This window comes from Pseudophryne corroboree, chromosome 8, assembly GCF_028390025.1.
Source record: "Pseudophryne corroboree isolate aPseCor3 chromosome 8, aPseCor3.hap2, whole genome shotgun sequence".
Lineage (NCBI taxonomy): Eukaryota > Metazoa > Chordata > Amphibia > Anura > Myobatrachidae > Pseudophryne > Pseudophryne corroboree.
In genome coordinates, this window is record NC_086451.1 from 9,650,893 (window position 1) to 9,676,036 (window position 25,144).

General features: G+C 49.4%; 2 protein-coding genes across 7 annotated transcripts in view; one reads left to right on the forward strand and one right to left on the reverse strand.

Annotated features, from left to right (window-relative positions):
- The window catches only part of RALGPS1 (Ral GEF with PH domain and SH3 binding motif 1), a 552,121-nt gene that overhangs the window by 383,363 nt on the left and 143,614 nt on the right, over positions 1-25,144 (forward strand). For all 6 annotated transcript variants that reach the window (XM_063935883.1, XM_063935884.1, XM_063935880.1 and 3 more), the window contains 2 exons: positions 3,265-3,358; positions 24,626-24,693. In XM_063935883.1, the coding sequence (XP_063791953.1) occupies positions 3,265-3,358; positions 24,626-24,693 (162 nt within the window). The remainder of the gene's footprint in view (positions 1-3,264; positions 3,359-24,625; positions 24,694-25,144) is intronic.
- Positions 1-25,144, reverse strand: part of ANGPTL2 (angiopoietin like 2) — a 260,169-nt gene that overhangs the window by 147,929 nt on the left and 87,096 nt on the right. The window lies entirely within an intron of this gene.

A 25,144-nucleotide genomic window follows, 5' to 3' on the forward strand; every position in this document is an offset into this window, starting at 1 on the left:
TGTTATTCATAGAGGCCTACTATCTCGGAGATAACTAAATTAGGATGGGTCACCCCCATAAGGACATATAGCTATACAGCATGGGGGATGGGGCATACGGTTATGGTGCAGATTGTGATATGAAGTCATGCCCACCGCACTGAGGGCCTAATTCAGAGTTGATCGCAGCAGCAAATTTGTTAGCAGTTGGGCAAAACCATGTGCACTGCAGGGGGGGCAGATGTAACGTGCAGAGAGAGTTAGATTTGGGTGTGGTGTGTTCAAACTGAAATCTAAAGTGCAGTGTAAAAATAAAGCAGCCAGTATTTACCCTGCACGGAAACAATATAACCCACTCAAATCTAAATCTCTGCACATGTTACATCTGACCCCCCTGCAGTGCACATGGTTTTGCCCAACTACTAACAAATTTGCTGCTGCGATCAACTCTGAATTATCCCTTGAACACCGAGGTGCTATGATGTCATTAGTGTCAACTGCTTTGGCCGCTTGGTGACATGAACCGTTCTCTCCCCATTGCTAGTATTACAGTATCTAGTGCATACGTTCTAACTATCCCATTTTAGGTGGCACAGTCCTGATTTTAGAGGACCGTCCGGACAACCAGGACTTTTGTCCCAACGTGCAATTTGTCTTACAGTATAATGGTGTTTTCAGACTACGGTGACTGGGTGTAGCCTGGCTTTTCAGAAGTGCTAGGCTGTCCCCCAGGCATTGGTGGCCATGCCCTCTCAGGACCTGACCACACCCCCAGCGCTGTGTAGCCACGCCCAGGTTTACAGCGCACCCTGATGTCATTCTGCCAGTTAGCAGCTGTGTGTTTCTGACCTGTGAGATTCTTGTTACTTTGGATATTTTGTGGTTATCAGGAAAACAGCATTTTATAGAATTATTTTTGGAGCGCTCTCCTCGTGAACGCTTGGAGGGGATGTGGTGTCATGGTGCCAATTCCTAGTAGACAGGAGGGGATCCAAGAATAATAGGAAGCTGATCCAAAGTAACTGTAAATTTTAGTTTTCCTCCTTCCAGTTCCCAACAATGAGGAACAGTCAGAACAAGTGGAACCTGACAAGTGCACACACCGGGTCGCTGAGACCTCACTAAATAATAATCCCCGAAATCCTGTCAGTCTGGGTTCTGCTACCACACCGGACGCTCCACAAATACTGGGAGGAAAGAGGCCGCTCATACCTGTGTACGCAGAACGTGTATCAAAGTATATAATGTCAGAGTAAAGGGACATACGTAATAAATACACTCCCGATCACTTATGGGTGTATGACATAAGCCGTACACCCCACATGGCGGGACGCGTCCTGCGCATCTGATAATGACATCTCTGCAGATATAAATGGTCTGCGTTAGATGTTCAGTGTAGGCAGCCATGCGTGCGTGTACATAGCGTGTCAATATGTTGGCCCATCACAATCCATCACTAGCCCATAATGGGCATTGGCTTCAGCTTATTGGACTAGCTGTGATCAGCTGACTTCATCCGCAAAGGCTTGGAGAATGCACTGAGAGTACGGATGACGCCAGGACATCTCGGCTAACACTGAAGAGCTTGGAGGAAGGGAAATTTGGGATAAAAATGAATGGGATATTGGAGCTCTCTTTTATGGGGTGTATAGAGTAGAATCATTTCTGTACTGTAAAGTCCGCTTCCAATAAGAAATCAATTAGAATCTTAATTTGGTTGCTTAAGAGTTATTATTTTTTTTAAATCTCCTTTGTTCTGAAGTGTGAGCCTCCACCCCTCCTCCGCTCTCTTCACTCGCTCAGTCTCACTGTTATCTCCTTTGTTCTGAAGTGTGAGCCTCCACCCCTCCTCCGCTCTCTTCACTCGCTCAGTCTCACTGTTGTCTCCTTTGTTCTGAAGTGTGAGCCTCCACCCCTCCTCCGCTCTCTTCACTCACTCAGTCTCACTGTTATCTCCTTTGTTCTGAAGTTTGAGCCTCCACCCCTCCTCCGCTCTCTTCACTCGCTCAGTCTCACTGTTATCTCCTATGTACTGAAGTGTGAGCCTCCACCCCTCCTCCGCTCTCTTCACTCGCTCAGTCTCACTGTTATCTCCTTTGTTCTGAAGTGTGAGCCTCCACCCCTCCTCCGCTCTCCTCACTTGCTCAGTCTCACTGCTACGGTCTTTTTTTGATATTCCTCCTATCACTGTGATACTTCTCCAGCACAACCTCTACCTCCCTTCCCCACCTCTCCCTCCCCAGTAGGGGTCCACCAGGGCTCAGATCTATTCCCCATATTCATCTCACTCTACATGTCCTCACTTTGAGAACTCTTCAGCTCTTTTAATCTACATTGACATTGTTATGCTGACGACACCCAACACTACTCCTCTCAGTCACTTCTATCTGCTATCTCCTTGGATGTCTCAACGCTTTCCCAAGCTTAAAATGTCTGAGACTGGATTAATTATCTTCCATCTTTCTTGTGTCTCCACTATTCCCCATTTCTTCATAGCTGTCTACAGCACTACCATCTCCTTGGTCCACTAGGTCCCACTGCCTGGGCATCACCTTTGATTCCACTCTCTCATTCACTCCTGACATCCTCTCCCACTCTTGGTTCCATCTCTGGAACAGAATTCACCCCTTCCTCTCCCTCAGCGATTCCAAACCACTTGTCCATTCCGTCATCATCACCTCTATTATAACCTTCTTCTCTCTGGTCGTCCCCTCAGTAGCGCCTCTTCTCCCATGTTAAACTCCTCACCCTCACATACAAAACTCTCTTCTCACTCCAGCTTTAATTCCCTCCTTCCCTCTCTGGTCAGCTGGTGGCCACCACTTCTTCTCCCTGCTGATTACCATTATCTCACTCCCACCTCCAAGACTTCTCCCGTGCTGCCGCTAATCTATGGAACTCTCTCCCTCATTCTGTAATACTCTCCCCTTTGCTTCACACACTACCTCAGAACTCCGTTATTCACCCTAGCCTGCCTGATCCATTCCTTCACTCTTACACCCATGGCCCCCTTGTATTTCTCCAACACCCCTACTCCTTCCACCGCCCTTCTTATCACAACCAGGGCCCTCCCTCCTCTTTCATCTCTCACCTTAGAGCCACTAACTCAGCCAAGAGTATCCGCTATAACTGTACACACACGTAATTGTATACATCTGTTATTTTGTTACTGGTTTTCCTGTTTTGTGTATTTGTTGTGTACAGTGTAGCACAAATATGTTTCTCTTTATAATTAAATGATAATGTTTCCTCTGAATGAAACCAATGTTTCCTTATACTCAACAGAGCACCTTGTAACACTGCCCCACGTGCAGAAGTACCTGAAGTCCGTACGGTACATTGAAGAACTGCAGAAGTTTGTAGAGGACGATAACTACAAGTGAGTTTTCCGATGACCCCTGTGTGTAATTACACTCTTTGCGATTGTTCTTTTTGTATCGATGTGCTAAGTGTATAATATTTGGTGCCATCCAAGAGCTGGTTCCCGTCGGGTCTCAGTCTCCTCCTCTCAGATGCACGTCAGCGGAGGAGAGTCCTCTCTGCCAGTGTAATACAGAAGTGCCTGGTGTAATAGACAGACCCCTCCTCCTCACGCATGAGGCTGCACCAAGCTGTAACTTTAATTTGGTGAAGGGGAAGTTTGTAAAGGGGTCGGAGGTTGGACTGTCCTAGAACACTTATGGCAGTGACTGGGGCACCATACTGGTTTATGCAGGTGTCTTCCCAACCAGTGTCGGACTGGGGTATGAAGGGCCCACCGGGTGAATGCAGTGATAAGGGCCCATATTTAGGGGTGTGGCCAGTCTACAAAGGGGGTGTGGCCAGCCTCCACAGAGGCTTGAAATACACAATAGTCTTGTGCAGTGTAATGCAACCTATCTACCATGTATAATACAAGTGCACAGTCTGGAACCTGATCCCTAGAGGAAGGAGTGGGCCCTCAGGCAGTGGGGCCCATCGGTGGTTTCCCCTGTACCCCTGTGGGCCAGTTCGACCCTGTTCCCAACACCCTGGAACATAGGGTGCACTATCAGGTGATTGCAGGGTGCATCCGGTGGCAGATTCAGATGCATCGGTGGCCGCTGTGGCACGTGGCTGCGGCAGCCTGCTTTACCGGCTTATGCAATAATCTGCCCATGTGTGCTGCACGTCTGCGCTCCTGCACGTGGATTGCCGCACCCCAGTGTATTTCTGTCTGTGGCCGCATTCACTAGTATCTGGCCATGCAGCCACGCCATGCTGGGTGCAAAGGATGAGTCTGACAGTAGTGCCGCACAAATCGCCGGGTGTCCATTTTCCTGGTGTTCTGCCCAAGCGCAGCAGAAAAATCACAGGGAAAATGGCCGCTGCACCACTTTCCCAGAGATCTGCGCACCTGCGGTAGTCTCCGGCACAACACCGCACTGAACTAGTGCTCAGGGTCTACTGCGCTGCCCGTTAGAGAGAAGGGGGCGAGGAAATAGGCCGCACACGGGCCCCCAATCAAATTACACCACATTGCACTATAAGGGAAAACTGAACATGAATAGAAGAGTTAGTTTTGTTGAACACACAGTACGCTGACTTTTGCATCGAGTCTGCAGTTATTCCAAACACTGTATCCTGGCATTAATCTCATGGACAATGCTGGGAGTTGTAGTCCGCCCCACACTTTGGCGGACTACAACTCCCAGCATTGTCCATGAGATTAATGCCAGGATACATATTAACATGAATAGAAGAGTTAGTTTTGTTGAACTACAAGGCCACCCGTAACACACAGTACGCTGACTTTTGCATCGAGTCTGCAATTATTCCAAACACTGTATCCTGGCATTAATCTCATGGACGATGCTGGGAGTTGTAGTCCCCCCCCCCCCCCCCCCCCCCCACACACACACACACTTTGCAGTGCCAGGGTTTCTAGCGAGGCGCAGCTACTTGTTTGCGCAGGGGTCCTGCCGTTGTGCGATTACGGCACAGCACGAGCCTTGGCAGAAGCCACCAGTGAATGGATACATTTGTTTTATCACTGCTGTTCTGTCCCAGGTTCTACCTCTCACATGGAGACAAAGTGCGAGGAGTTCGCTGTCACAGTTCCGGGTACAATTTATATTATCTGAGGATTAATTCATGAGCGGAATTAAACAGGAAATTCCCTGCCTGGCTCATCACAGATGTATAGACTAGATACTATATTTATCCACAGCCAGCCATTCATATATGATATAGAAAAGAATGGTTCTTCTATGCGCACGTTGTACATCCCATGGAATTCTAGGTAACCTGGAGCCGGGATCGTTTTACACACTTATATTAGCAAGTGAAATCTGCCCGGACGGATGATTCTGGATCCTCTCTAGAAATGGCTCCGTTTCAGTATACGGAAAACAAAAACTATATCTCTCACCCGCTTTTCTTAATCAATCGTCTTTGTTGGTGTAATCTTACGCGTCTTCTGCATAATATTGTCACTTTCTGATGGCTGCCATCTAAATGCACAATAGGACTTCGTTAATAGCTCAAGCAGCAGAGTTTATCCTGCACAAACCTGTGCGCTGTCCTATGAAATCCCGGCGCATTTCTGGTGCAAATATAGGAACAGCTGGCAGGGGGGTTACCTGATTCATGCTGTCATTAATGACCCTTTTTTATCCGTACAACTGGTCGCGTCCCATGTGATCATGACTGCGTGCTACTTCTTTTGGGAGGAAGTTATTTGTTAAGATCAAAAAGTATCATATATAATATGATTTGAAATGAGTAAAATAATTTGGTTTTGTTTAGCATTTGTCCGATTTTGGTTGATTTATTGGGGTACCCCTGATCTAGATATCATTAGTACCCATTGCGGTGGCCTCCTGTAATGGCGCCATCTCACCACGCTTTGCCGCATTGGAATAGAGCCACAAACTTGAGATAAACTGGTTGGCGCACAATACGGGCTCCGTATACTTTACCTCTGACCTGAGCGCATTTCTCATATTCTGCAAGGCAAGTTATCTGACTCTCTTTGCCATTGGAAATTCCATCTCCGCTTTATTCTGTCGCTAGGGGCGTGGCCATTCAGGTGATTATTTACTGGAGCAATAAAAGGAGGAAAATCTCCAGCGAGAGACCCTTCAGCATGTGAAACATTTGCAGGATTAAACTGTCCCTGAATGTCCCATAATATAACAAGAGGCTTTGCTGGCAGACCCCCATTCATCACCGGAATGCATTTACATACCCTCACCCTGCTTAGTAAGGCCACTTCAAACTAATGACTTTCTAAACTTTAAGAAAATATATATTTACTAGTGTTCAGTGTTGACTTTTGTCCTGTATTCATTACGTTAATCCTCGGCATTCTCTAAGACCCCCAATTTAAATACCTGTGGCTGCCCTATTATTTCAGTACAAAGCCGTGGGGGACAAGGTCTTATAGGGGCCCCACATGCGACCCTTAATCCTTTAAAGGGACCACACTTTACATTTGCTGAGATCCGTGGATTGCAAGGGTCCTGTGCCAGCTGTACCCACCAAACCGTGCGCTGCCCCCCACGTTGGGGTCCGGGGTCTGTACCCAATTAAGCTTTATTGCTGGAGAAGAAAGGCAGTGCGCTGTTAGAAAGCTATTGTATGGTTATCCTAAATGTCACAGAAATGTTAATAATGTTAAGAAGTGGTCTGGCAGACCTGGAAGTGTAGGGTTCTAGAAGACTGGCCCCACCTACTGTTATAAAAATAATAATGCAAGACGCCCAGTGTACACTATCAGGTGAATTATGCATCCTGACAGCTTGGGTAAAAATCTTTCCACTAGTGCTGGATTAAAGAGGGTCCTTCAAATAGAAATATACATATATATATATATATATATATATATATATATATATAATAGACATATAATAGGAATGTATGATGGCTCCCAGCAGGTCCTACAACCCAGGACAGGATGCAGCGGGGGCCATGGAAAAAGAGGGAGAAGTAGTAGCTAAGGGGATGTAGTCATTATGTTGACATGGTTAAAATGTTGACACAGGAATTGTCGACAATAGAAATTTTAGGGTTTGGCTGAAAATTGGATGTTGACATTTTGTATCCGTCAACATTATGAGTGTCGGCAAAACACCCCGAACCCGTAACAAAGGCTGAAGGAACCGGACGTGTGTCTGAACATTTGGGCATTTGGCAACGTGTAAATAATCCTGACTTAAATAACTGTGCATATGGGGGAGGCCGGCTGCCGAAAGTAACCGAGTAGACGGGAGAAACATCGGCGGGCGTTGGACACCGTTCCACAGAGCGACATCCAGCAGCAGCAAAATGTCGTCTCAGTGATTAGAAAAATCCAATCAAATCTAGGTTTGGGAAAATGTGAGAAATGTTCCACCCTGACCACTGGGGGCAGCATCCTCTTCTGCTGTAGGGGGATATTAATGAAGAGGAGATAAGGGGCTTAATTCAGACCTGACCGCAGCAGCAAAATTGTTCTCTAATGGGCAAAACCATGCTGCAGTGCAGGTGGTGCAGATGTAACATGTGCAGAGAGAGTTAGATTTGGGTGGGGTGTGTTCAAACTGAAATCTAAATTGCAGTGTAAAAATAAAGCAGCCAGTATTTACCCTGCACAGAAACAAAATAACCCACCCAAATCTAACTCTCTCTGCACATGTTACATCTGCCCCACCTGCAGTGCACATGGTTTTGCCCATTAGAGAACAATTTTGCTGTTGCGATCAGATCTGAATTATGCCCAAGGTTATTTTCTGTTTAGTAAATGCCAGCACCAGGTTGGCTGTGAATAGACCCCATAGTCTGGCCATACATTATCTACCATTATTAATACTGACACTATACAGATCTGCTAGTGGCCAGGTGTAGCGCAATACAGAGATAAATCATTGCTATAAGCGGCCAGTGCTCCCCGGATCGTGCCCCGGTGGAGCCATGTTAATGTCTTTCTTATAACTGTATTACGAGACTGTGAGGAGCTATAAAAGTCTGGATTGGGAAAAGAGCTTCGTATCCAGCCTTAGACGACGCCGGCATTAAAGGATCTAGTGTCCTCTGGTCATATGAGAACGTGAAAAGTCTGCTCACTTTTTATAGTGATTTCTTATCCGAGTGGGGATCAGACCCTGAAACTTAGGAAATCTTCCCATAAATCACCTGGATGCTGTGTCGCTGCGGCTGAGGCTTTTACGAGTGTAGGCGCTACGGACAGGAGAACAGGATAGGGTTCCTCCGCCTGTGGATGAGGCCGGAGTTCTGTGACTTTACTCAGAAACAGAAGCCTGGCAGTGCAGCAGGTCTGTCCCACGTGTTTTATTGCTGACGGGCAGCACAAAAACTCAGCTTGTGTTGTGCAGAGCAACAGTATGGAAATGGGAGAGTATGGGCGATGTCTCCTGTTTTGCGGAACAGCGCAGAGACATCTGAGGTCAGGTTCTGCGCTGCAGTTATTCTACGCCTTCCAGCTGCTCCTCAGGGGAGTGTATTTGTTTGTAGACGAACTTCAAGCAGTTGTCAAATGACGTCCCCCTCGCTCATATGTGGCGTTTAAGCCATGCGTGGGGATAAGCGGTATTGTAGGAGAAAAACGTAATAAAGGTTAGGAGGTTGGGCTGTAATGTGGTAACAGTTCTCACAGTGCGCTCCTTTGATTCACATCAAACCTAGGCGCAGGTGTAGTGGGCGTGTGCCTCAAAGCGCACCAAGCCCCACTGCTGCAAAGACAAAAGGTTTACGTGCTGATAATAAATAGTGATGGAACAAAGTACTGTTATAAATAGATGTCTCTCTGCATTTTGGATTGACGTTTATTCCTGTATGTAAGTATATATACATATATACATACGTACGTACATAGGGGCTAATTCAGACCTGATTGCTCGCTAGCTACTTTTTGCAGCGCTGCGATCAGATAGTCGCCGCCTATAGGGGAGTGTATTTTTGCTTTGCAAGTGTGCGAACGTATGGGCAGCCGAGCGGTACAAAAACAGCTTGTGCAGTTTCTAAGCAGCCCAGAACTTACTCAGCCGCTGCGATCACCTCAGCCTGTCCGGTCCCGGAATTGACGTCAGACTCCCGCCTTGCAAACGCTTGGACACGCCTGCGTTTTTCCAAACACTCCCAGAAAACGGTCAGTTGCCACCCACACACGCCTTCTTCCTGTCACTCTCCTTGCGATCGGCTGTGCGAATGGATTCTTCGTTAAATACATCGCACAGCAACGATCCGCTTTGTACGCATAAGACACGCATGTGCATTGTGGTGCATACGCATGCGCAGTTCTGACCTGATCGCAGCGCAGCGAAAAAACCTAGCGTACGATCAGGTCGGAATTAGCCCCATGGTCAGGTCTTCTGAAGAAATCTCCGTGCATCTAGATGGTATCCGCTTTTCTGTTCTCTCTCGGATATTCCCCGCTGCCATATTTCACGCAGACAACCAGTCTGCGCTATAATAAATTCTGGAAACCTTTTCCCTCTGTCCGCTCCCCGGAACGCTCGCTGGAACTCTCGGCGTCCTCACATGGTCTTGGCCCTGCTATAGGTTTGCGTGTTCTATGTTTTATGTACGGGGCCTGGACTGCAGCCAAAGCATAATCCGTGAGGAACTTCTGAGCGTTCTACGCTGCTTATTATCTGGATGAAATAGGACTTAGACAAGACTGTGGATGGTGTAGAGTCTGAAATCCGTGTGGAAGCTATAACCGAGGAAGACGTTTCGTTCTGAGGTCTGTGCCAAAACCAGTCCTCGCTCCCTGTGAGGTACACGAAGCAACAAGCGGATGCGGCAGAGGATGAGCAGTATATAACCATATATATATACTGTATATAGGTGCGCAAGGCCAGTGGTTACCTGCAGACGGGTAATTATAGTGCGGCCGTTATTGTACTGATCCCTATGACGGCTCTCATAGCACTGAATCTAAATGGCGGACATTCCAATCATACATGTCCCCGCTGCACCGCCATTGCCGTCAGTATTATAAGTCCTGTATACATTACCTGATCGCTGCTTTCCTCTGCCGCCGTTACCTCCCCTCCCCGGTGATGACATTGTGCAGTAATGCGCCACAGCAGTCGGAGGCCGAACCCTGACCCTTGTGTCATCGCAGCTAAATCATGTGTGTTACATGTTACATCCTTCCTGACCATCACATATGGCAGCCCAGATTATCTCCCCAGCTGCGTGATGTTCTCATTATAGCTGCAGGTACCATTCTGTGTCAGGATTGTAATTAAATCCATCCGCTGATTCTGCCTTTATTACCCCCCTTGGTGGTGGGTTCCCCAGTCTATCTGCCCTCACACTTTGAAATCCCCATTTATATCTACGGCGAAAACGCGGTTCCTCCACTCACAGCGAAATTCAGAGCCCTATGATTAACTTATGCAGATATAGCTCTGTATATGGCGGGTGTGCCCTCTGTGTGTGTGTGGCGGGGAGGGGGGGTTGTCCGTTATCCCCTGCAACTGAGAACCGTCCCAACCATTTTCCTGTGTGGATTCTACAATCAGTATTACATGTGCTCTGCTAGATTGTATAGAGCGGGTACCGCGTAGCTCTCCCAATTCACAAGGGGCACCAGGTAAAGCGCTTTGGTTCAGCTCTGAGTGCACCCGGATATCTCGCCCAGTGCACATTTAGGTTCTCCGCTCCCAGGATAAAAACACGGGTTATTGGCGAGGGAATGGCGCAGTGGGAAATAATGTGATCCCGACAGTAGGAGATGAAGAGAATATCTCCATGGCCGCTGTGTAATGGTCGCCAGTTCTCAACTGCTGCAAATTCCTTGCCAGGTGTGGAGGAGAGATGGGTGTGCAGCCTCTGGGACAGCCGGGAACACCTCCTGAGTGCCCCGCTCAGGCAGGTGATGGCTCTCGCCTCATTTTACTGACCCTATTGCTCTACTTGAAATGTTTGGAGGTACAGTACACCCTATGTCCAGTCATCGCCTTATCGGCAGTTGTCGCAGTCCTCGCTCTGTGTCTGTGCGCACGTGGCTCTCAGGCATCAGACGCATCACAGTGTGGCAGACATCCCGGATTCTAGATCACAGCTGCCAACATCCGCCATGTAATAATTGGGACACGTACCCACACGTCTGTACCCCACCCCAGTACGGAAGCCATGTTATAGGCGCTGTATTCTCTTCATTTAGGAACAAGATGGGGTCTAATGTGCAGTCAGCATGAATGTAAGAACCCGTGTCCTCTCCGCTGTGATGAGAGGGCCAGTGGGCCCATACATGTTCTTCTCTGGTCAGAGGCATACTGTGGCCCCGCCAGGCCTGTAATTACCTCACGTGAGCAGGACAGTAGCCGGGATGAGATGTACAGGGCCAGTGGGCCGACACATGTTCCTCTCTGGTCAGAGGCGTACTATGGCCCCGCCAGGCCTGTAATTACCTCACGTGAGCAGGACAGTAGCCGTGATGAGATGTACAGGGCCAGTGGGCCGATCCATGTTCCTCTCTGGTCAGAGGCGTACTGTGGCCCCGCCAGGCCTGTAATTACCTCACGTGAGCAGGACAGTAGCCGTGATGAGATGTACAGGGCCAGTGGGCCGACACATGTTCCTCTCTGGTCAGAGGCGTACTGTGGCCCCGCCAGGCCTGTAATTACCTCACGTGAGCAGGACAGTAGCCGTGATGAGATGTACAGGGCCAGTGGGCCGACACATGTTCCTCTCTGGTCAGAGGCGTACTGTGGCCCCGCCAGGCCTGTAATTACCTCACGTGAGCAGGACAGTAGCCGTGATGAGATGTACAGGGCCAGTGGGCCGACACATGTTCCTCTCTGGTCAGAGGCGTACTGTGGCCCCGCCAGGCCTGTAATTACCTCACGTGAGCAGGACAGTAGCCGTGATGAGATGTACAGGGCCAGTGGGCCGAAACATGTTCCTCTCTGGTCAGAGGCGTACTGTGGCCCCGCCAGGCCTGTAATTACCTCACGTGAGCAGGACAGTAGCCGTGATGAGATGTACAGGGCCAGTGGGCCGAAACATGTTCCTCTCTGGTCAGAGGCGTACTGTGGCCCCGCCAGGCCTGTAATTACCTCACGTGAGCAGAACAGTAGCCGGGATGATTGCTTCCCGTCCTAGATTACACACATCCACCTCCTTCCTCCATAAGTACCTGGTTCCCCCGTGTCAGCGTTCGGGCTCAGGTTCCAGGCCATGTTCCGCACGCGTGTGTATGTAACTGCCGTGTCTTGTACAGACAGACATCTGGACGGCCTCCTGGGGGAAACGTGCTGTTATTTGTGAACAAGGCCCATTTCCAGGGTACAATAGAACGGGGTAATGTCTGTAGCAGATGGAAGGAGGTTTAGGGTCCGGTTACCTCAGGGAAGTGCTGATGTTGCAGGCCACACGTGGCTGGTGTGAGTGTAGTCTGGCTTTATACCTGTGCTGTGTGCGTTACAGGCGTAATGTCCCCTGCGTGCCTCCGTAGGCGGCTTTATACATCAGGGGAAGATACTCCCGGCCTTGGATATAGGAGACATATATACTGGAGCTAAATGCCTATTTATATATGAACAGTTATTTATATAGTGCACACATATTCCGCAGCGCTGTACAGAGAATGTTACATTCAGTCACATCAGTCCTGCCCTAGTGGAGCTGAGAATCTATATTCCCTACCACATGTACACACACATATACCGCAGCGCTGTACAGAGAGGATGTCACTCACACCAGTCCCTGCACCAGCAGAGCTCACACTCTATATTCCCCATCACATGGACACACACATATACCGCAGCGCTGTACAGAGAGGATGTCACTCACACCAGTCCCTGCACCAGCAGAGCTTACACTCTATATTCCCCATCACATGGACACACACATATACCGCAGCACTGTACAGAGAGGATGTCAGTCACACCAGTCCCTGCACCAGCAGAGCTTACACTCTATATTCCCCATCACATGTACACACACACATATACCGCAGCGCTGTACAGAGAGGATGTCACTCACACCAGTCCCTGCACCAGCAGAGCTTACACTCTATATTCCCCATCACATGGACACACACATATACCGCAGCGCTGTACAGAGAGGATGTCACTCACACCAGTCCCTGCACCAGCAGAGCTTACACTCTATATTCCCCATCACATGTACACACACATATACCGCAGCGCTGTACAGATAGTATGTCACTCACACCAGTCCCTGCACCAGCAGAGCTTACACTCAATATTCCCCATCACATGGACACACATATACCGCAGCGCTGTACAGAGAGGATGTCACTCACACCAGTCCCTGCACCAGCAGAGCTTACACTCTATATTCCCCATCACATATACACACACATATACCGCAGCGCTGTACAGAGAGGATGTCACTCACACCAGTCCCTGCACCAGCAGAGCTTACACTCTATATTCCCCATCACATGGACACACACATATACCGCAGCGCTGTACAGAGAGGATGTCACTCACACTAGTCCCTGCACCAGCAGAGCTTACACTCTATATTCCCCATCACATGGACACACATATACCGCAGCGCTGTACAGAGAGTGTATCAGTCACACCAGTCCCTGCACCAGCAGAGCTTACACTCTATCTCTCACATGGACACACACAATACGGTTATTGTTTCTAGTAATCTCTGTGTGTAGCTGCCAGTGATATATCTGCGGCTGACCTCTCAGATGCAGGAAGTCACTGTATAATCTTAGTCTCCCTGTCATCAGAGTAAGCCCCTCTGTAAATGTCCGCTGTCTCCTCGCGCACCTGTCTCCCTCTCATGGCGCTTTATATAAAGACCTTGCTATACACGGGCTGTGGAGCGCGGTGCTGAGAAGCCACAAGCCGACGCTATTCCGCTCCGAGAACATCTCTGTGCAGCCTGGAATCCGTGGCTTAGAATAAAACAGGCACCAAAGTCTGTCACCTGACCAGGCGAGCGCTACTGATTGGCTACCAAATATATATCCGATGTTTAGAAAGAACAATGTATGTATCTATATTACTGGTTGTAGAAAGTCTTACAGCAAATATTTGACATTTGTAATAAAATGATGAAGAGCACAAAGACATTATATACGTTGCAGCAGGTGTATACCGGACGCGTCCTCATGGTGCAGGTGTTGTAGTATATGAGTGCTGAGCAGTAGTGTCATCATGTATACACACCATTGTCCATTATCTGTATCACTTAGTGATGCCCGCAGCCCATCCCCATACTGTGTGGTCTTTCCATTCAGGCACTGAGCACTTACTCACCGAGCCAGACTGTCACAGAGGTTCCAGGTCACCTGTAAGGTCTCACACACAGCTGTAGGATCAGTGCTGGTCTCTCAGACCCCAAGCCGGATTCTTGGCCTCTAGTGCAGGCGCAGGACTCCCAGGTGCAGCCAAAGTTCACATTAACAATTTACACAACACGTGGTGTCCTGTTAGCTACAGGTGACGCACTAAATGTCTATTCGCAGACTGATATTTCTGTATGGATGCGATCGCTGTATTACATTCAGAGGATAAGGATTCTCTACGTCCCATGACATGCCGCCATTTAGGCGTGTAATGTGGTGGCAGGATTTGCTTTCTCTGTCGCCCCAAAGACTATATATTGTATGTGTGTGTGTGGGGGGGAGGGGGAGGCTCTGTTGGTTGTGTGCACCAGTCACCACTGACTGCTCTCACTGGTGCGGCTTGGCTTCCGCTTACCCACAGGCTGTAAGGGTCAGCTGTCTGTCGACGTTGTCCCCGGATGTAGGAGGATAATTGCTGCCACCACCGGCACCAGAACCGCTTTGCTGTAATGCAGAATTATGCGCTGTTTTAGCATCACTGGACACTTTGCAGGCAGATGTAGTATATAAGAATAACTCCGATTGAGTCTGTTCCCCACAGTAATTCTCCAGTGCTAATGTACCTCTGATAGATTATGGGTCTCAGTGGATCTAGTGCGGATCGTTCCGATAAAGCTCATATGTCTAAAGTATCTCTTGCATGTCAGTCAGACCAGGATTTACCTAAAGTTGGATATTAAGAGGCCGTATCATTTAATTGTACAGCTCTACATCCACTGCAGTACAGAAATGTAGTAATAGCGTGGTCATTGTGGGGGTAGCCGTATATGCAGCTTTAATGGAGTTATACAGTACTCCTGACTCCTCCGTGGGGTTATACAGTACTCCTGACTCCTCCATGGGGTTATACAGTACTCCTGACTCCTTGGTGGGGTTATACAGTACTCCTGACTCCTTGGTGGGGCTATACAGTACTCCTGACTCCTTGGTGGGGTTATACAGTACTCCTGACTCCTCCATGGGGTTATACAGTACTCCTGACTCCTTGGTGGGGTTATACAGTACTCCTGACTCCTTGGTGGGGTTATACAGTACTCCTGACTCCTTGGTGGGGTTATACAGTACTCCTGACTCCTCCATGGGGTTATACAGTACTCCTGACTCCTCCATGGGGTTATACAGTACTCCTGACTCCTTGGTGGGGTTATACAGTACTCCTGACTCCTTGGTGGGGTTATACAGTACTCCTGACTCCTCCATGGGGTTATACAGTACTCCTGACTCCTCCATGGGGTTATACAGTACTCCTGACTCCTCCATGGGGTTATACATTACTCCTGACTCCTCCATGGGGTTATACAGTACTCCTGACTCCTTGGTGGGGTTATACAGTACTCCTGACTCCTTGGTGGGGTTATACAGTACTCCTGACTCCTCCATGGGGTTATACAGTACTCCTGACTCCTCCATGGGGTTATACAGTACTCCTGACTCCTTGGTTGGGTTATACAGTACTTCTAACTCCTCGATGGGGTTATACAGTACTCCTGACTCCTCTGTAGGGTTATACAGTACTCCTGACTCCACGGTGGGGTCATACAGTACTCCTGACTCCTCGGTGGAGTTATACAGTATTCATGACCTCTTGGTGGAGTTATACAATACTCATGGCCCCTTGGTGGAGTAATCAGTACTCCTGACTCCTTGGTGGGGTCATACAGTACTCATGACTCCTCGGTGGGGTTATACAGTGCTCCTGACTCCTCGGTGGGGTTATACAGTACTCCTGACTCCTTGGTTAGGTTTTACAGTACTCCTGACTCCTCTGTGGGGTCATACAGTACTCCTGACTCCTTGGTGAGGCCATACAGTACTCCTGACTCCTTGGTGGGGTCATGCAGTACTCATGACTCCTTGGTGGGGTCATACAGTACTCATGACTCCTTGGTGGGGTCATACAGTACTCATGACTCCTCTGTGGGGTCATACAGTACTCCTGACTCCTCTGTGGGGTCATACAGTACTCCTGACTCCTTGGTGAGGCCATACAGTACTCCTGACTCCTTGGTGGGGTCATGCAGTACTCCTGACTCCTTGGTGGGGTCATGCAGTACTCCTGACTCCTTGGTGGGGTCATACAGTACTCATGACTCCTTGGTGGGGTCATACAGTACTCATGACTCCTCGGTGGGGTCATAGGGTACTCATGACTCCTTGGTGGGTTATACAGTACTCCTGACTCCTTGGTGGGTTATACAGTACTCCTGGCACTTTAACGATGTTTCCCATAATGTCTCATCTCTCTCAGCAATGACAGATAGCAACAGTGGGAATCAGCTGGGATTTAGGAGAGCTACCCACTATGAAGAGGTCTATATTGTACACTAGTCACCAAGAAGGCATATTGTACTGTATACTAGCTGTCACAAAGAGTATATATTGAACACTAGCCACCAGAATAACTTCTGTATTCTGTACTAGCCATAAAAAATGGGATACATTATTGTAACTTAGCAGCCAGGAGGGGGTCTGTATTGTACATTAGTATATGATGCAGAATCCATTCTTGGTAACTAATCACCGGGAACGTTTCCTTTACAGTAGCCGTCATGAGCAGCGTTGCTATTGAACACTAGCCACCAGATATATTTTTTGCATGCTATACTAGCCACACAAAAGGGGTATGTTATTGTACCCTGGCCGTTAAGAATATGGTCTGTAACTAGCCACCTCTGCAGGTGAACGCTCTATATGTAACAGAATTCAGGGGATGCCGCCCCTGAGGCCCCCATTATTACCTGACCCCACTAGCTGGATGGCCATATGTAACAGGGAGGAACAAATAGTTTCCTGTGCTGAAGACTGCGCCGGGCAGCTGATTCCAAGCTGGTGAGGCTGCCGGCGCGTTCTGAGTCTGGACCGACGCCAATGCCATACGTTCCGCACCTCCTGTCCTTTGTTGGTTACTGTGGCCGGAGAGACAAGCCAGCCACACGTGTAATGGTGTCTGCGGCACTGAAGGGGTTAACCCTCGTGCCCAGCGCCATGTTGCGGACTGTTTAAAAGTTTGTTGAATGATGTGTTTTAACATGTCATATGTAGTGCTCTGTGCACCATTGCAGGAAGACATGTTTAAATGTATTTATTTTATATTCAAGACAAGCTTGGTGTATATTTAAAGGGAAACACGTGTTTAAATGAAATGTATTTAAAGGAAAAATGGCTCTGTGCTAGCAGAGAGGTGTAAAGGACAATACCTTTTGATGTGTAAGTTCCTTAGAGAGAGATACTAATCACTGGGTCTATGGGCTTGGAATCTGTTTCATGTAGGGGATGTAATTGATTTACGATCCGTGAATGGCCGATAAAGGAAGGAAGACTGTTTGTTTGTATTGTAGCCATTCCTGTTGTAATCTTAAACACTGGGATTGCCTGCAGATGGGAATGACCAGACACATTTGTATTTTGAAGATATGTGATAAATTTATCAATAGTGAATGTTAATCTGATACCAAACGTTGTCTGGGTGACAGGAAGGAGGATATTGTTTTATTGCACTTATATCCTTGTAAAATGTAATTTATTGGTATTTTGTAAAATAACCTGATTGGTTGGAGAAGACAGGGAGGGCTTACCCCCCTGTGGTACTGTGTGGAAAACTGACATAAAAAGGAGACCTGCGTGCCTCCAGGGTAGTAGTTGTAACATCTTCTTCTGCTGAAAACATCTTGATTGTATGCTGTTGCCCCTAGCAATAGGGAGGAGCCTTTTTAAAGGTTATTTGAGCAATAAACATCTTTGCATCAAGACTGCTTCATCTTGTGACCTACAGGGTTAGGCCAAACCTAGCCCCGTTCTCCGGCTGTCCAGGGAAGCACCTGACGTCTCCAAGCTCCGCCTTCCGCCAGCTACCGGTAGAGGCCTAGCAAGTGGCTAGTGGGGATTCGTCAACACCACACAGGTGTGGTAAGGCAGTGCGTCGGCACATACAGAGCAGAACCGTGGTTCCAAACGCCACGGCAGGTTAGGAGTTTGGTGGTGGCAGTAAAAACCCGCCCACAACGCAGTGGGTGGAGTCAGTAACAGGCGGTTACTGACGGTAAGCGGGAATCCCCTATGTGGTCAGGCCTCGTGTGACTTGACCTTCCAGTCTGTGCGCAGTCAACGGGACGCGAAAGCGGCAAGTGCTTTCGTACGGTACCGTCCTGTCACAGAAATTGGTGGCATAGTGGTGGGATAATCCCAGGCGGCTTTTCATCACCCGATTGGAGAAGCCGAGTTACTCAGGAGAGGAGTAACTGCAGCTCAGGAGAACGCACAAGATGGCGGAATTCAGCGGAATGTCCAAGGATGATCTGGAGATCGTATGCCAGGGGAAGGGTGTGGATATCCCTTCCAACGCGTCCAGGAGCGTCATGCAGGCGGCGCTCAGGAGCTGGGAGGAGTCTCATCAGGTGGAAGTGGAAAGCACTGACGGCGTCAGCATCGCAGAGGACGGCCCAACAGTGGACCTTCGTAAGGAACCGGTGAGAACCACAAGCCCCGCCCTCTCTCACAGCAGCAATGTTTCTCAGCAATCCCTAGCAGGGCCAGGATCCCAACGTCCCAGGGGGGGCGGCCCGGATACCCTAGCAGATCGGCTAGCGGAATTGGGGGAAAGGGCAACAGAGCAAGAGCGCTTGATCATCATCCAGATGTGGCGTGATGAGCGGGCACCACAGGCCGTGGTACCCCGGGAGCCGTTGTCAGCTGTTGTACACAGATCAGGACGAGTTCAGTTTGCCAAGTTTGCAGACAGTGATGGGGACATTGATGGACATTTGCAAGTCTTTGAGAGGACTTGTAAACTACATGATCTACCCAAGTCAGAGTGGGTGAGACACCTTGTGCCCACTCTGCATGGAGAGGCCTTGGAGGCCTATCGAGGAGTGGCGACGGAGGACTGTGGGGACTACGACGAAGTCGCGAAGGCCCTCCTCCAGCGATTCTTCATCACTCCAGAGTCTTACAGGAAGAAGTTCAGAGACTTGCCCAAGAATCCTAGCAGCACCCATGAGCAGTTCGCCACCCAGCTGCGGCAGTACGTGGTGAAGTGGGTGAAGGATTCGGAAGCCACTACATGGGAAGCACTGATTGACCTGATCTGCAGGGAGCAGTTCTACCGCAGGTGCGCCCAAGAAGTGAAGGAGTGGGTGCTAGATCGGGAGCCACCCAGCTTAAAGATGGCCGCCCAGTTAGCAGACAAATATGTGGCAATTCGGCCACGGGGGCAGAAGCGCCCCGCCAGCAGCCAGCTCCAACAGACTGTACCACCAAGGGGACCCCCCTCTTCAGCTCATCAACCCCAAAGACAAGCATCTTCCAACCCGGGTGCTCTTGGCCAGCAACCGCACCGCAGCGTCCCTGCAACTGATCAGAGATCATCGGTGCCACGACTGGAGAAGAAGTGCTACGGCTGTGGGAAAATCGGACATCTGAGGATGAACTGTCCTGCATCCCAAGCACCCCAGACTCGTGCCCCAAATCCGAGTGCTGGAGCCCGGATCGCTTGTTTGACGAGAGGAGATGAGCCTACAGAGACTGTTCCCCCTCCAGTCAGTCCGATGGAGTGTGGCGAGAGACAGGTGCACTCTGCGGAGAGAGTCACCTGCATGGCCAAACAGCCCCTACACAACATGTGGAGGCACCTGTAGCCAGTCCACGTGGGACCCCTGCAGGGAGAAGGCCTAAGAGACTCTGGGGCCTCAATCACTGTGGTGAGCCCCCACCTTATAGATCCTGCTGCAGTATTGCAGGGTCGCACTGCCACGGTCACCCTGGCAGAAGGAACAGAAAAAGCGGTTCCCATGGCAAGAGTCTACCTGGACTGGGGAGCTGGACCAGAGTTGCGAGAAGTTGCCGTCATGGATGGTCTCCCAACTGATGTGGTCCTAGGAAATGATCTGGGTGGTGGGATCGTCACTACGTTTGTTGGCGCCATTCCCCGGAGTCAAGTTCCAAAACCACCGTTGACATCAGCTACTCCAGCACAGCCCAGCCCAGAGGAAAAGACTACAGCTGCTAGACAACTGCCAGCACAGCCAACCACAGCATCAACCAGCCCAGAGGAAAAGATTACAGCGGCTAGATCAGTACATCGACCCCGCATGCCTTTTGCCTCTGGTATGCCTACGTCCCCTAGCTACGCAGAGGATGTCGGTTCCAGCTCGTGTGATCCTGTGGGGGTGCCCAATGATGCTCCTGAGCCAAGTGGTTTGCCAACTCCGGCGGTGAGTATGAGAAACCACACTGATTTTTCCATGACTGACCCCTACCAGACTGACCCTAGTAGTCCCCACCTGGATCCCCCTGTAGAGTGTCCCAATTTAGGAGAGATTGAGGGCCACAGGCAGGAGTTTAGGGAGGCTCAACTCTCTGACCCATCCCCAAAAGGCATGAGGCGCCACTCTGGCAGCGGCCTTGACAGGGTTGGGGCAGGAAGTTTGACCTGGCGGGAAGGGTTAAGGTACAGGGTAGCCAGGAAAGTGGGAGGGGATAGACCAGATAGGGAATGTGTCCAACTGGTCCCCTCAGGGAACGTTCCTGCGCAACCGGTGTCGGTTGCCAGCGAAACCCCTTTGGACAGCAACCCGGAGACAGACCGTACCCTGAAGTGCCTGACACAGAGCTTACCCTGGTCTGGAATGTCGGATGACGCCCAGACCAAATGTAAGGCTGGTGCCATGCGTTGGCAGCCGGGGCACTCCAGCGGTTGTGTTGTCTCTGGGCCTCTGCCCATAGGAGAACCCTCGCAGCAAGTTGCTGTGGACATAGCAGGTCCCCTGCCTGTGCGCAGTAGATCGGGGAAGACACGCAGCCTCCCTGTAGTGGATGCCACACAGGATCCAGAGGCTGGTGGTCTGGCCGCCATCACTGTGGCACAGGTAGCGGACGAGGAGGGAAGAGTAGGCCTAGGTGACAGGGTAGGTTTCCCGAGTCATAGGTCGACGGAGGAGGATTGGAGGGCAGGTCTGACAGTTAGGGCAGACAGTTGCCAGATAGGTATGACGGAGGTGCAGTGCCTGGGGCACCATGTGGGAGGAGACAGGGGTAGGCCCAACCCAGAGGGGGTGGAGGCAACCAGAGGCTGTCCCCGACCCACATCACCCAGACCGGTACTGACCTTAGAACCTGTAAGGCCCTACGGACATGTTGTCATTGACTTTAGTCCTGTAGTGAACCCCTTGACAGAGATGGCTAGGAAGGGCATTCCCAAGTCAGTGGACTTTGCACCCGCTTGCGAGTTGGCATTCCAGTCATTGAAGGAGGCTCGGGTACCCGCTCCAGTGCTGATGGCGCACATTCTTGACCAGGACTGTGTGTTACGAACTATTGCGCCACTGCACGGACTGGGAGCTGTACAGAGCCAGAAAGAGCCTTATGGGCAGGAGCACCCTGTGGCCTGGTTGAGCAGTATACTGCTATTGTGGGAGGTGGGGTATGCCACGATTGGGACACCTTGGGTGGCACTTGTTTGTAATCGGCCCCCCACCGTGGTGACTTACCACCTACCCGTTAGGTGGCGGCAACCTACCTTGGGGAAATTGGACAGACTTTTGTGGTGGAGCCTTGCACTTGGACTTCAGGTGGACTATTTGAACATTGTGCACCCACGAAGAGAGGCCCACTGCACTATGGATGAACTGTCTAGGCCGGAGCCTACACACCCTAGGTAGCATCCCCTTCAACACAAGGGACTGCGGGACCAGGACCCAAATCGTTGGGACATGGGTCCCTGGTTGACCCGCTTGAATGGGGGGGAAGGAATGTGGCCGGAGAGACAAGCCAGCCACACGTGTAATGGTGTCTGCGGCACTGAAGGGGTTAACCCTCGTGCCCAGCGCCATGTTGCGGACTGTTTAAAAGTTTGTTGAATGATGTGTTTTAACATGTCATATGTAGTGCTCTGTGCACCATTGCAGGAAGACATGTTTAAATGTATTTATTTTATATTCAAGACAAGCTTGGTGTATATTTAAAGGGAAACACGTGTTTAAATGAAATGTATTTAAAGGAAAAATGGCTCTGTGCTAGCAGAGAGGTGTGAAGGACAAAACCTTTTGATGTGTAAGTTCCTTAGAGAGAGATACTAATCACTGGGTCTATGGGCTTGGAATCTGTTTCATGTAGGGGATGTAATTGATTTACGATCCGTGAATGGCCGATAAAGGAAGGAAGACTGTTTGTTTGTATTGTAGCCATTCCTGTTGTAATCTTAAACACTGGGATTGCCTGCAGATGGGAATTTTGAAGATATGTGATAAATTTATCAATAGTGAATGTTAATCTGATACCAAACGTTGTCTGGGTGACAGGAAGGAGGATATTGTTTTATTGCACTTATATCCTTGTAAAATGTAATTTATTGGTATTTTGTAAAATAACCTGATTGGTTGGAGAAGACAGGGAGGGCTTACCCCCCTGTGGTACTGTGTGGAAAACTGACATAAAAAGGAGACCTGCGTGCCTCCAGGGTAGTAGTTGTAACATCTTCTTCTGCTGAAAACATCTTGATTGTATGCTGTTGCCCCTAGCAATAGGGAGGAGCCTTTTTAAAGGTTATTTGAGCAATAAACATCTTTGCCTCAAGACTGCTTCATCTTGTGACCTACAGGGTTAGGCCAAACCTAGCCCCGTTCTCCGGCTGTCCAGGGAAGCACCTGACGTCTCCAAGCTCTGCCTTCCGCCAGCTACCGGTAGAGGCCTAGCAAGTGGCTAGTGGGGATTCGTCAACACCACACAGGTGTGGTAAGGCAGTGCGTCGGCACATACAGAGCAGAACCGTGGTTCCAAACGCCACGGCAGGTTAGGAGTTTGGTGGTGGCAGCAAAAACCCGCCCACAACGCAGTGGGTGGAGTCAGTAACAGGCGGTTACTGACGGTAAGCGGGAATCCCCTATGTGGTCAGGCCTCGTGTGACTTGACCTTCCAGTCTGTGCGCAGTCAACGGGACGCGAAAGCGGCAAGTGCTTTCGTACGGTACCGTCCTGTCACAGTTACTATTCCTTATTATGAAATTCACAATCTGCATAGCCCCTAGTATCCACCTTGTAGTAATTACTGCACGCCTGGAACCATAACTCAGGCTGCAGCTGGAGCGGACTTGGAGAAAACATGACATAAGTAAGACAGGTGCCCAACACACCATGTCTCCATCCAGCTCCTCTCCAGAGTACAATCTCCCATCCCAAAGTGTTGTTCCATATGGGCTGTAACGTAACCAGCGCTGGTAACAATAACACCATGCTAAGCATCAAATCTGCTTTGACGTGACATATGCTATATAGATTTGTTCTTAGTGAATACAGCTAGTGCACTCCCAATGGGGGGACCCCCTGCCAATTAATGGACTGTTTTGACGGTAATTCTGGAAATTGGAGCAGTTTTCCATTGCAGATGATGGTGACATTTACATTTTAATGTGTGCATCCGCCCAGAGCAAGTATTTATACCTTTAATACAGAATATGGTCATCAAACACTTCACACCTAGGAAGCCACAATCCCATGACAGAACATCAGGCGCTTTTTCTCGCCATAAATCACTTGGCGTAATGCTAGTAATGTGTCCCAGGCCGCCGCCTATAGCAGACGTCCCCTGCAGAAGAGGAGCCTGGTCTTATGCTAATTTGGCCCCAGTAATACTGACATAGGGGGTCATTCGATCAGGTCTAAACTGCGTATGCACCGCAATGGGCAGGCGCGTCGTACGGGTGCAAAGCGGATCGTTGCTGAGCGATCGATTTAACGAACAATCCATTCGCACAGCCGATCGCAAGGAGATTGACAGGAAGAAGGCGTTTGTGGATGGCAACTGACCGTTTTCTGGGAGTGGTTGGAAAAACGCAGTGCTTGAAGGGCGGGTGTCTGACGTCAATTTCCGGACATGAACAGGCTGAAGTGATCGCAGCGGCTGAGTACGTTCAACCTACTCAGAAACTGCACGAAACTTTTTTGTTCCACTCGGCTGCACATGCGATCGCACACTTGCAAAGCAAAAATACACTCCCCTCTAGGCGGCGACTATCTGATCGCAACGCTGCAATGAGTAGCTAGCATATTACGTCTCCTTGTTAAATGTCCGTTATTGGGACCTTGAGGCAGGGACGTAGGATTGCGGAGTTCAACGTTTAATTTTTCCAACGTTTTGCAGACGTGTAATGTCCTATTCCGTCCATTCCATATTGTACTTTGGCTCACTATAATTGTTATTCCATTATTACCCAGAAGAATAATTGCGGGTCAGATCGCCTGCGCGCTGCGGGCTCATTCACACCGCTGACTGCTACCGTTATTCTTATTTAGGTTTCTCTAACATTACATTTCTCCAATTACAATTTTGAAACCTTTTGTTTTTCAGATTATCGTTAAGGATCGAACCAGGGAACAGCTCCCCTCGTCTCGTCTCCTCCAAGGAAGATCTCGCCGGTACGTGCTGTATTTATATTCTTAGTATTGTGGCGTAAACGTTACGGTTGCTCATTGCTCGTCAGGCCTTTGGGGCAGAGTTATCTCCACCGCTAGCACAGAATAAGAGACTGGTGATTGCACTTACAGAAGAACGTCGGGATTGTTCACAAATATTCCACTTTCCATCTGTACGGTTTTTTTTTTTCCTGTTTAACCACTGAAACCAAATAAGTGTTTTTATGGTGCAGTCAGAGAGGGAGATCACTGTAGCAGATTTACTGCACATGTGTAATCACTTTCTCGGCAAAAGAAAAGAACGTTAGATCATATTGGACAGAACCCGTCTCATGGAAACATCCTGTGCTGTGTTTATTCTAAATAAGCCTCTCCGCAGTATGTGCGCGGACGCCATGCATTAGCTGCGTATGAACTCGGGGGCGGGGGTGTATAAAAATTCACAATTACATTT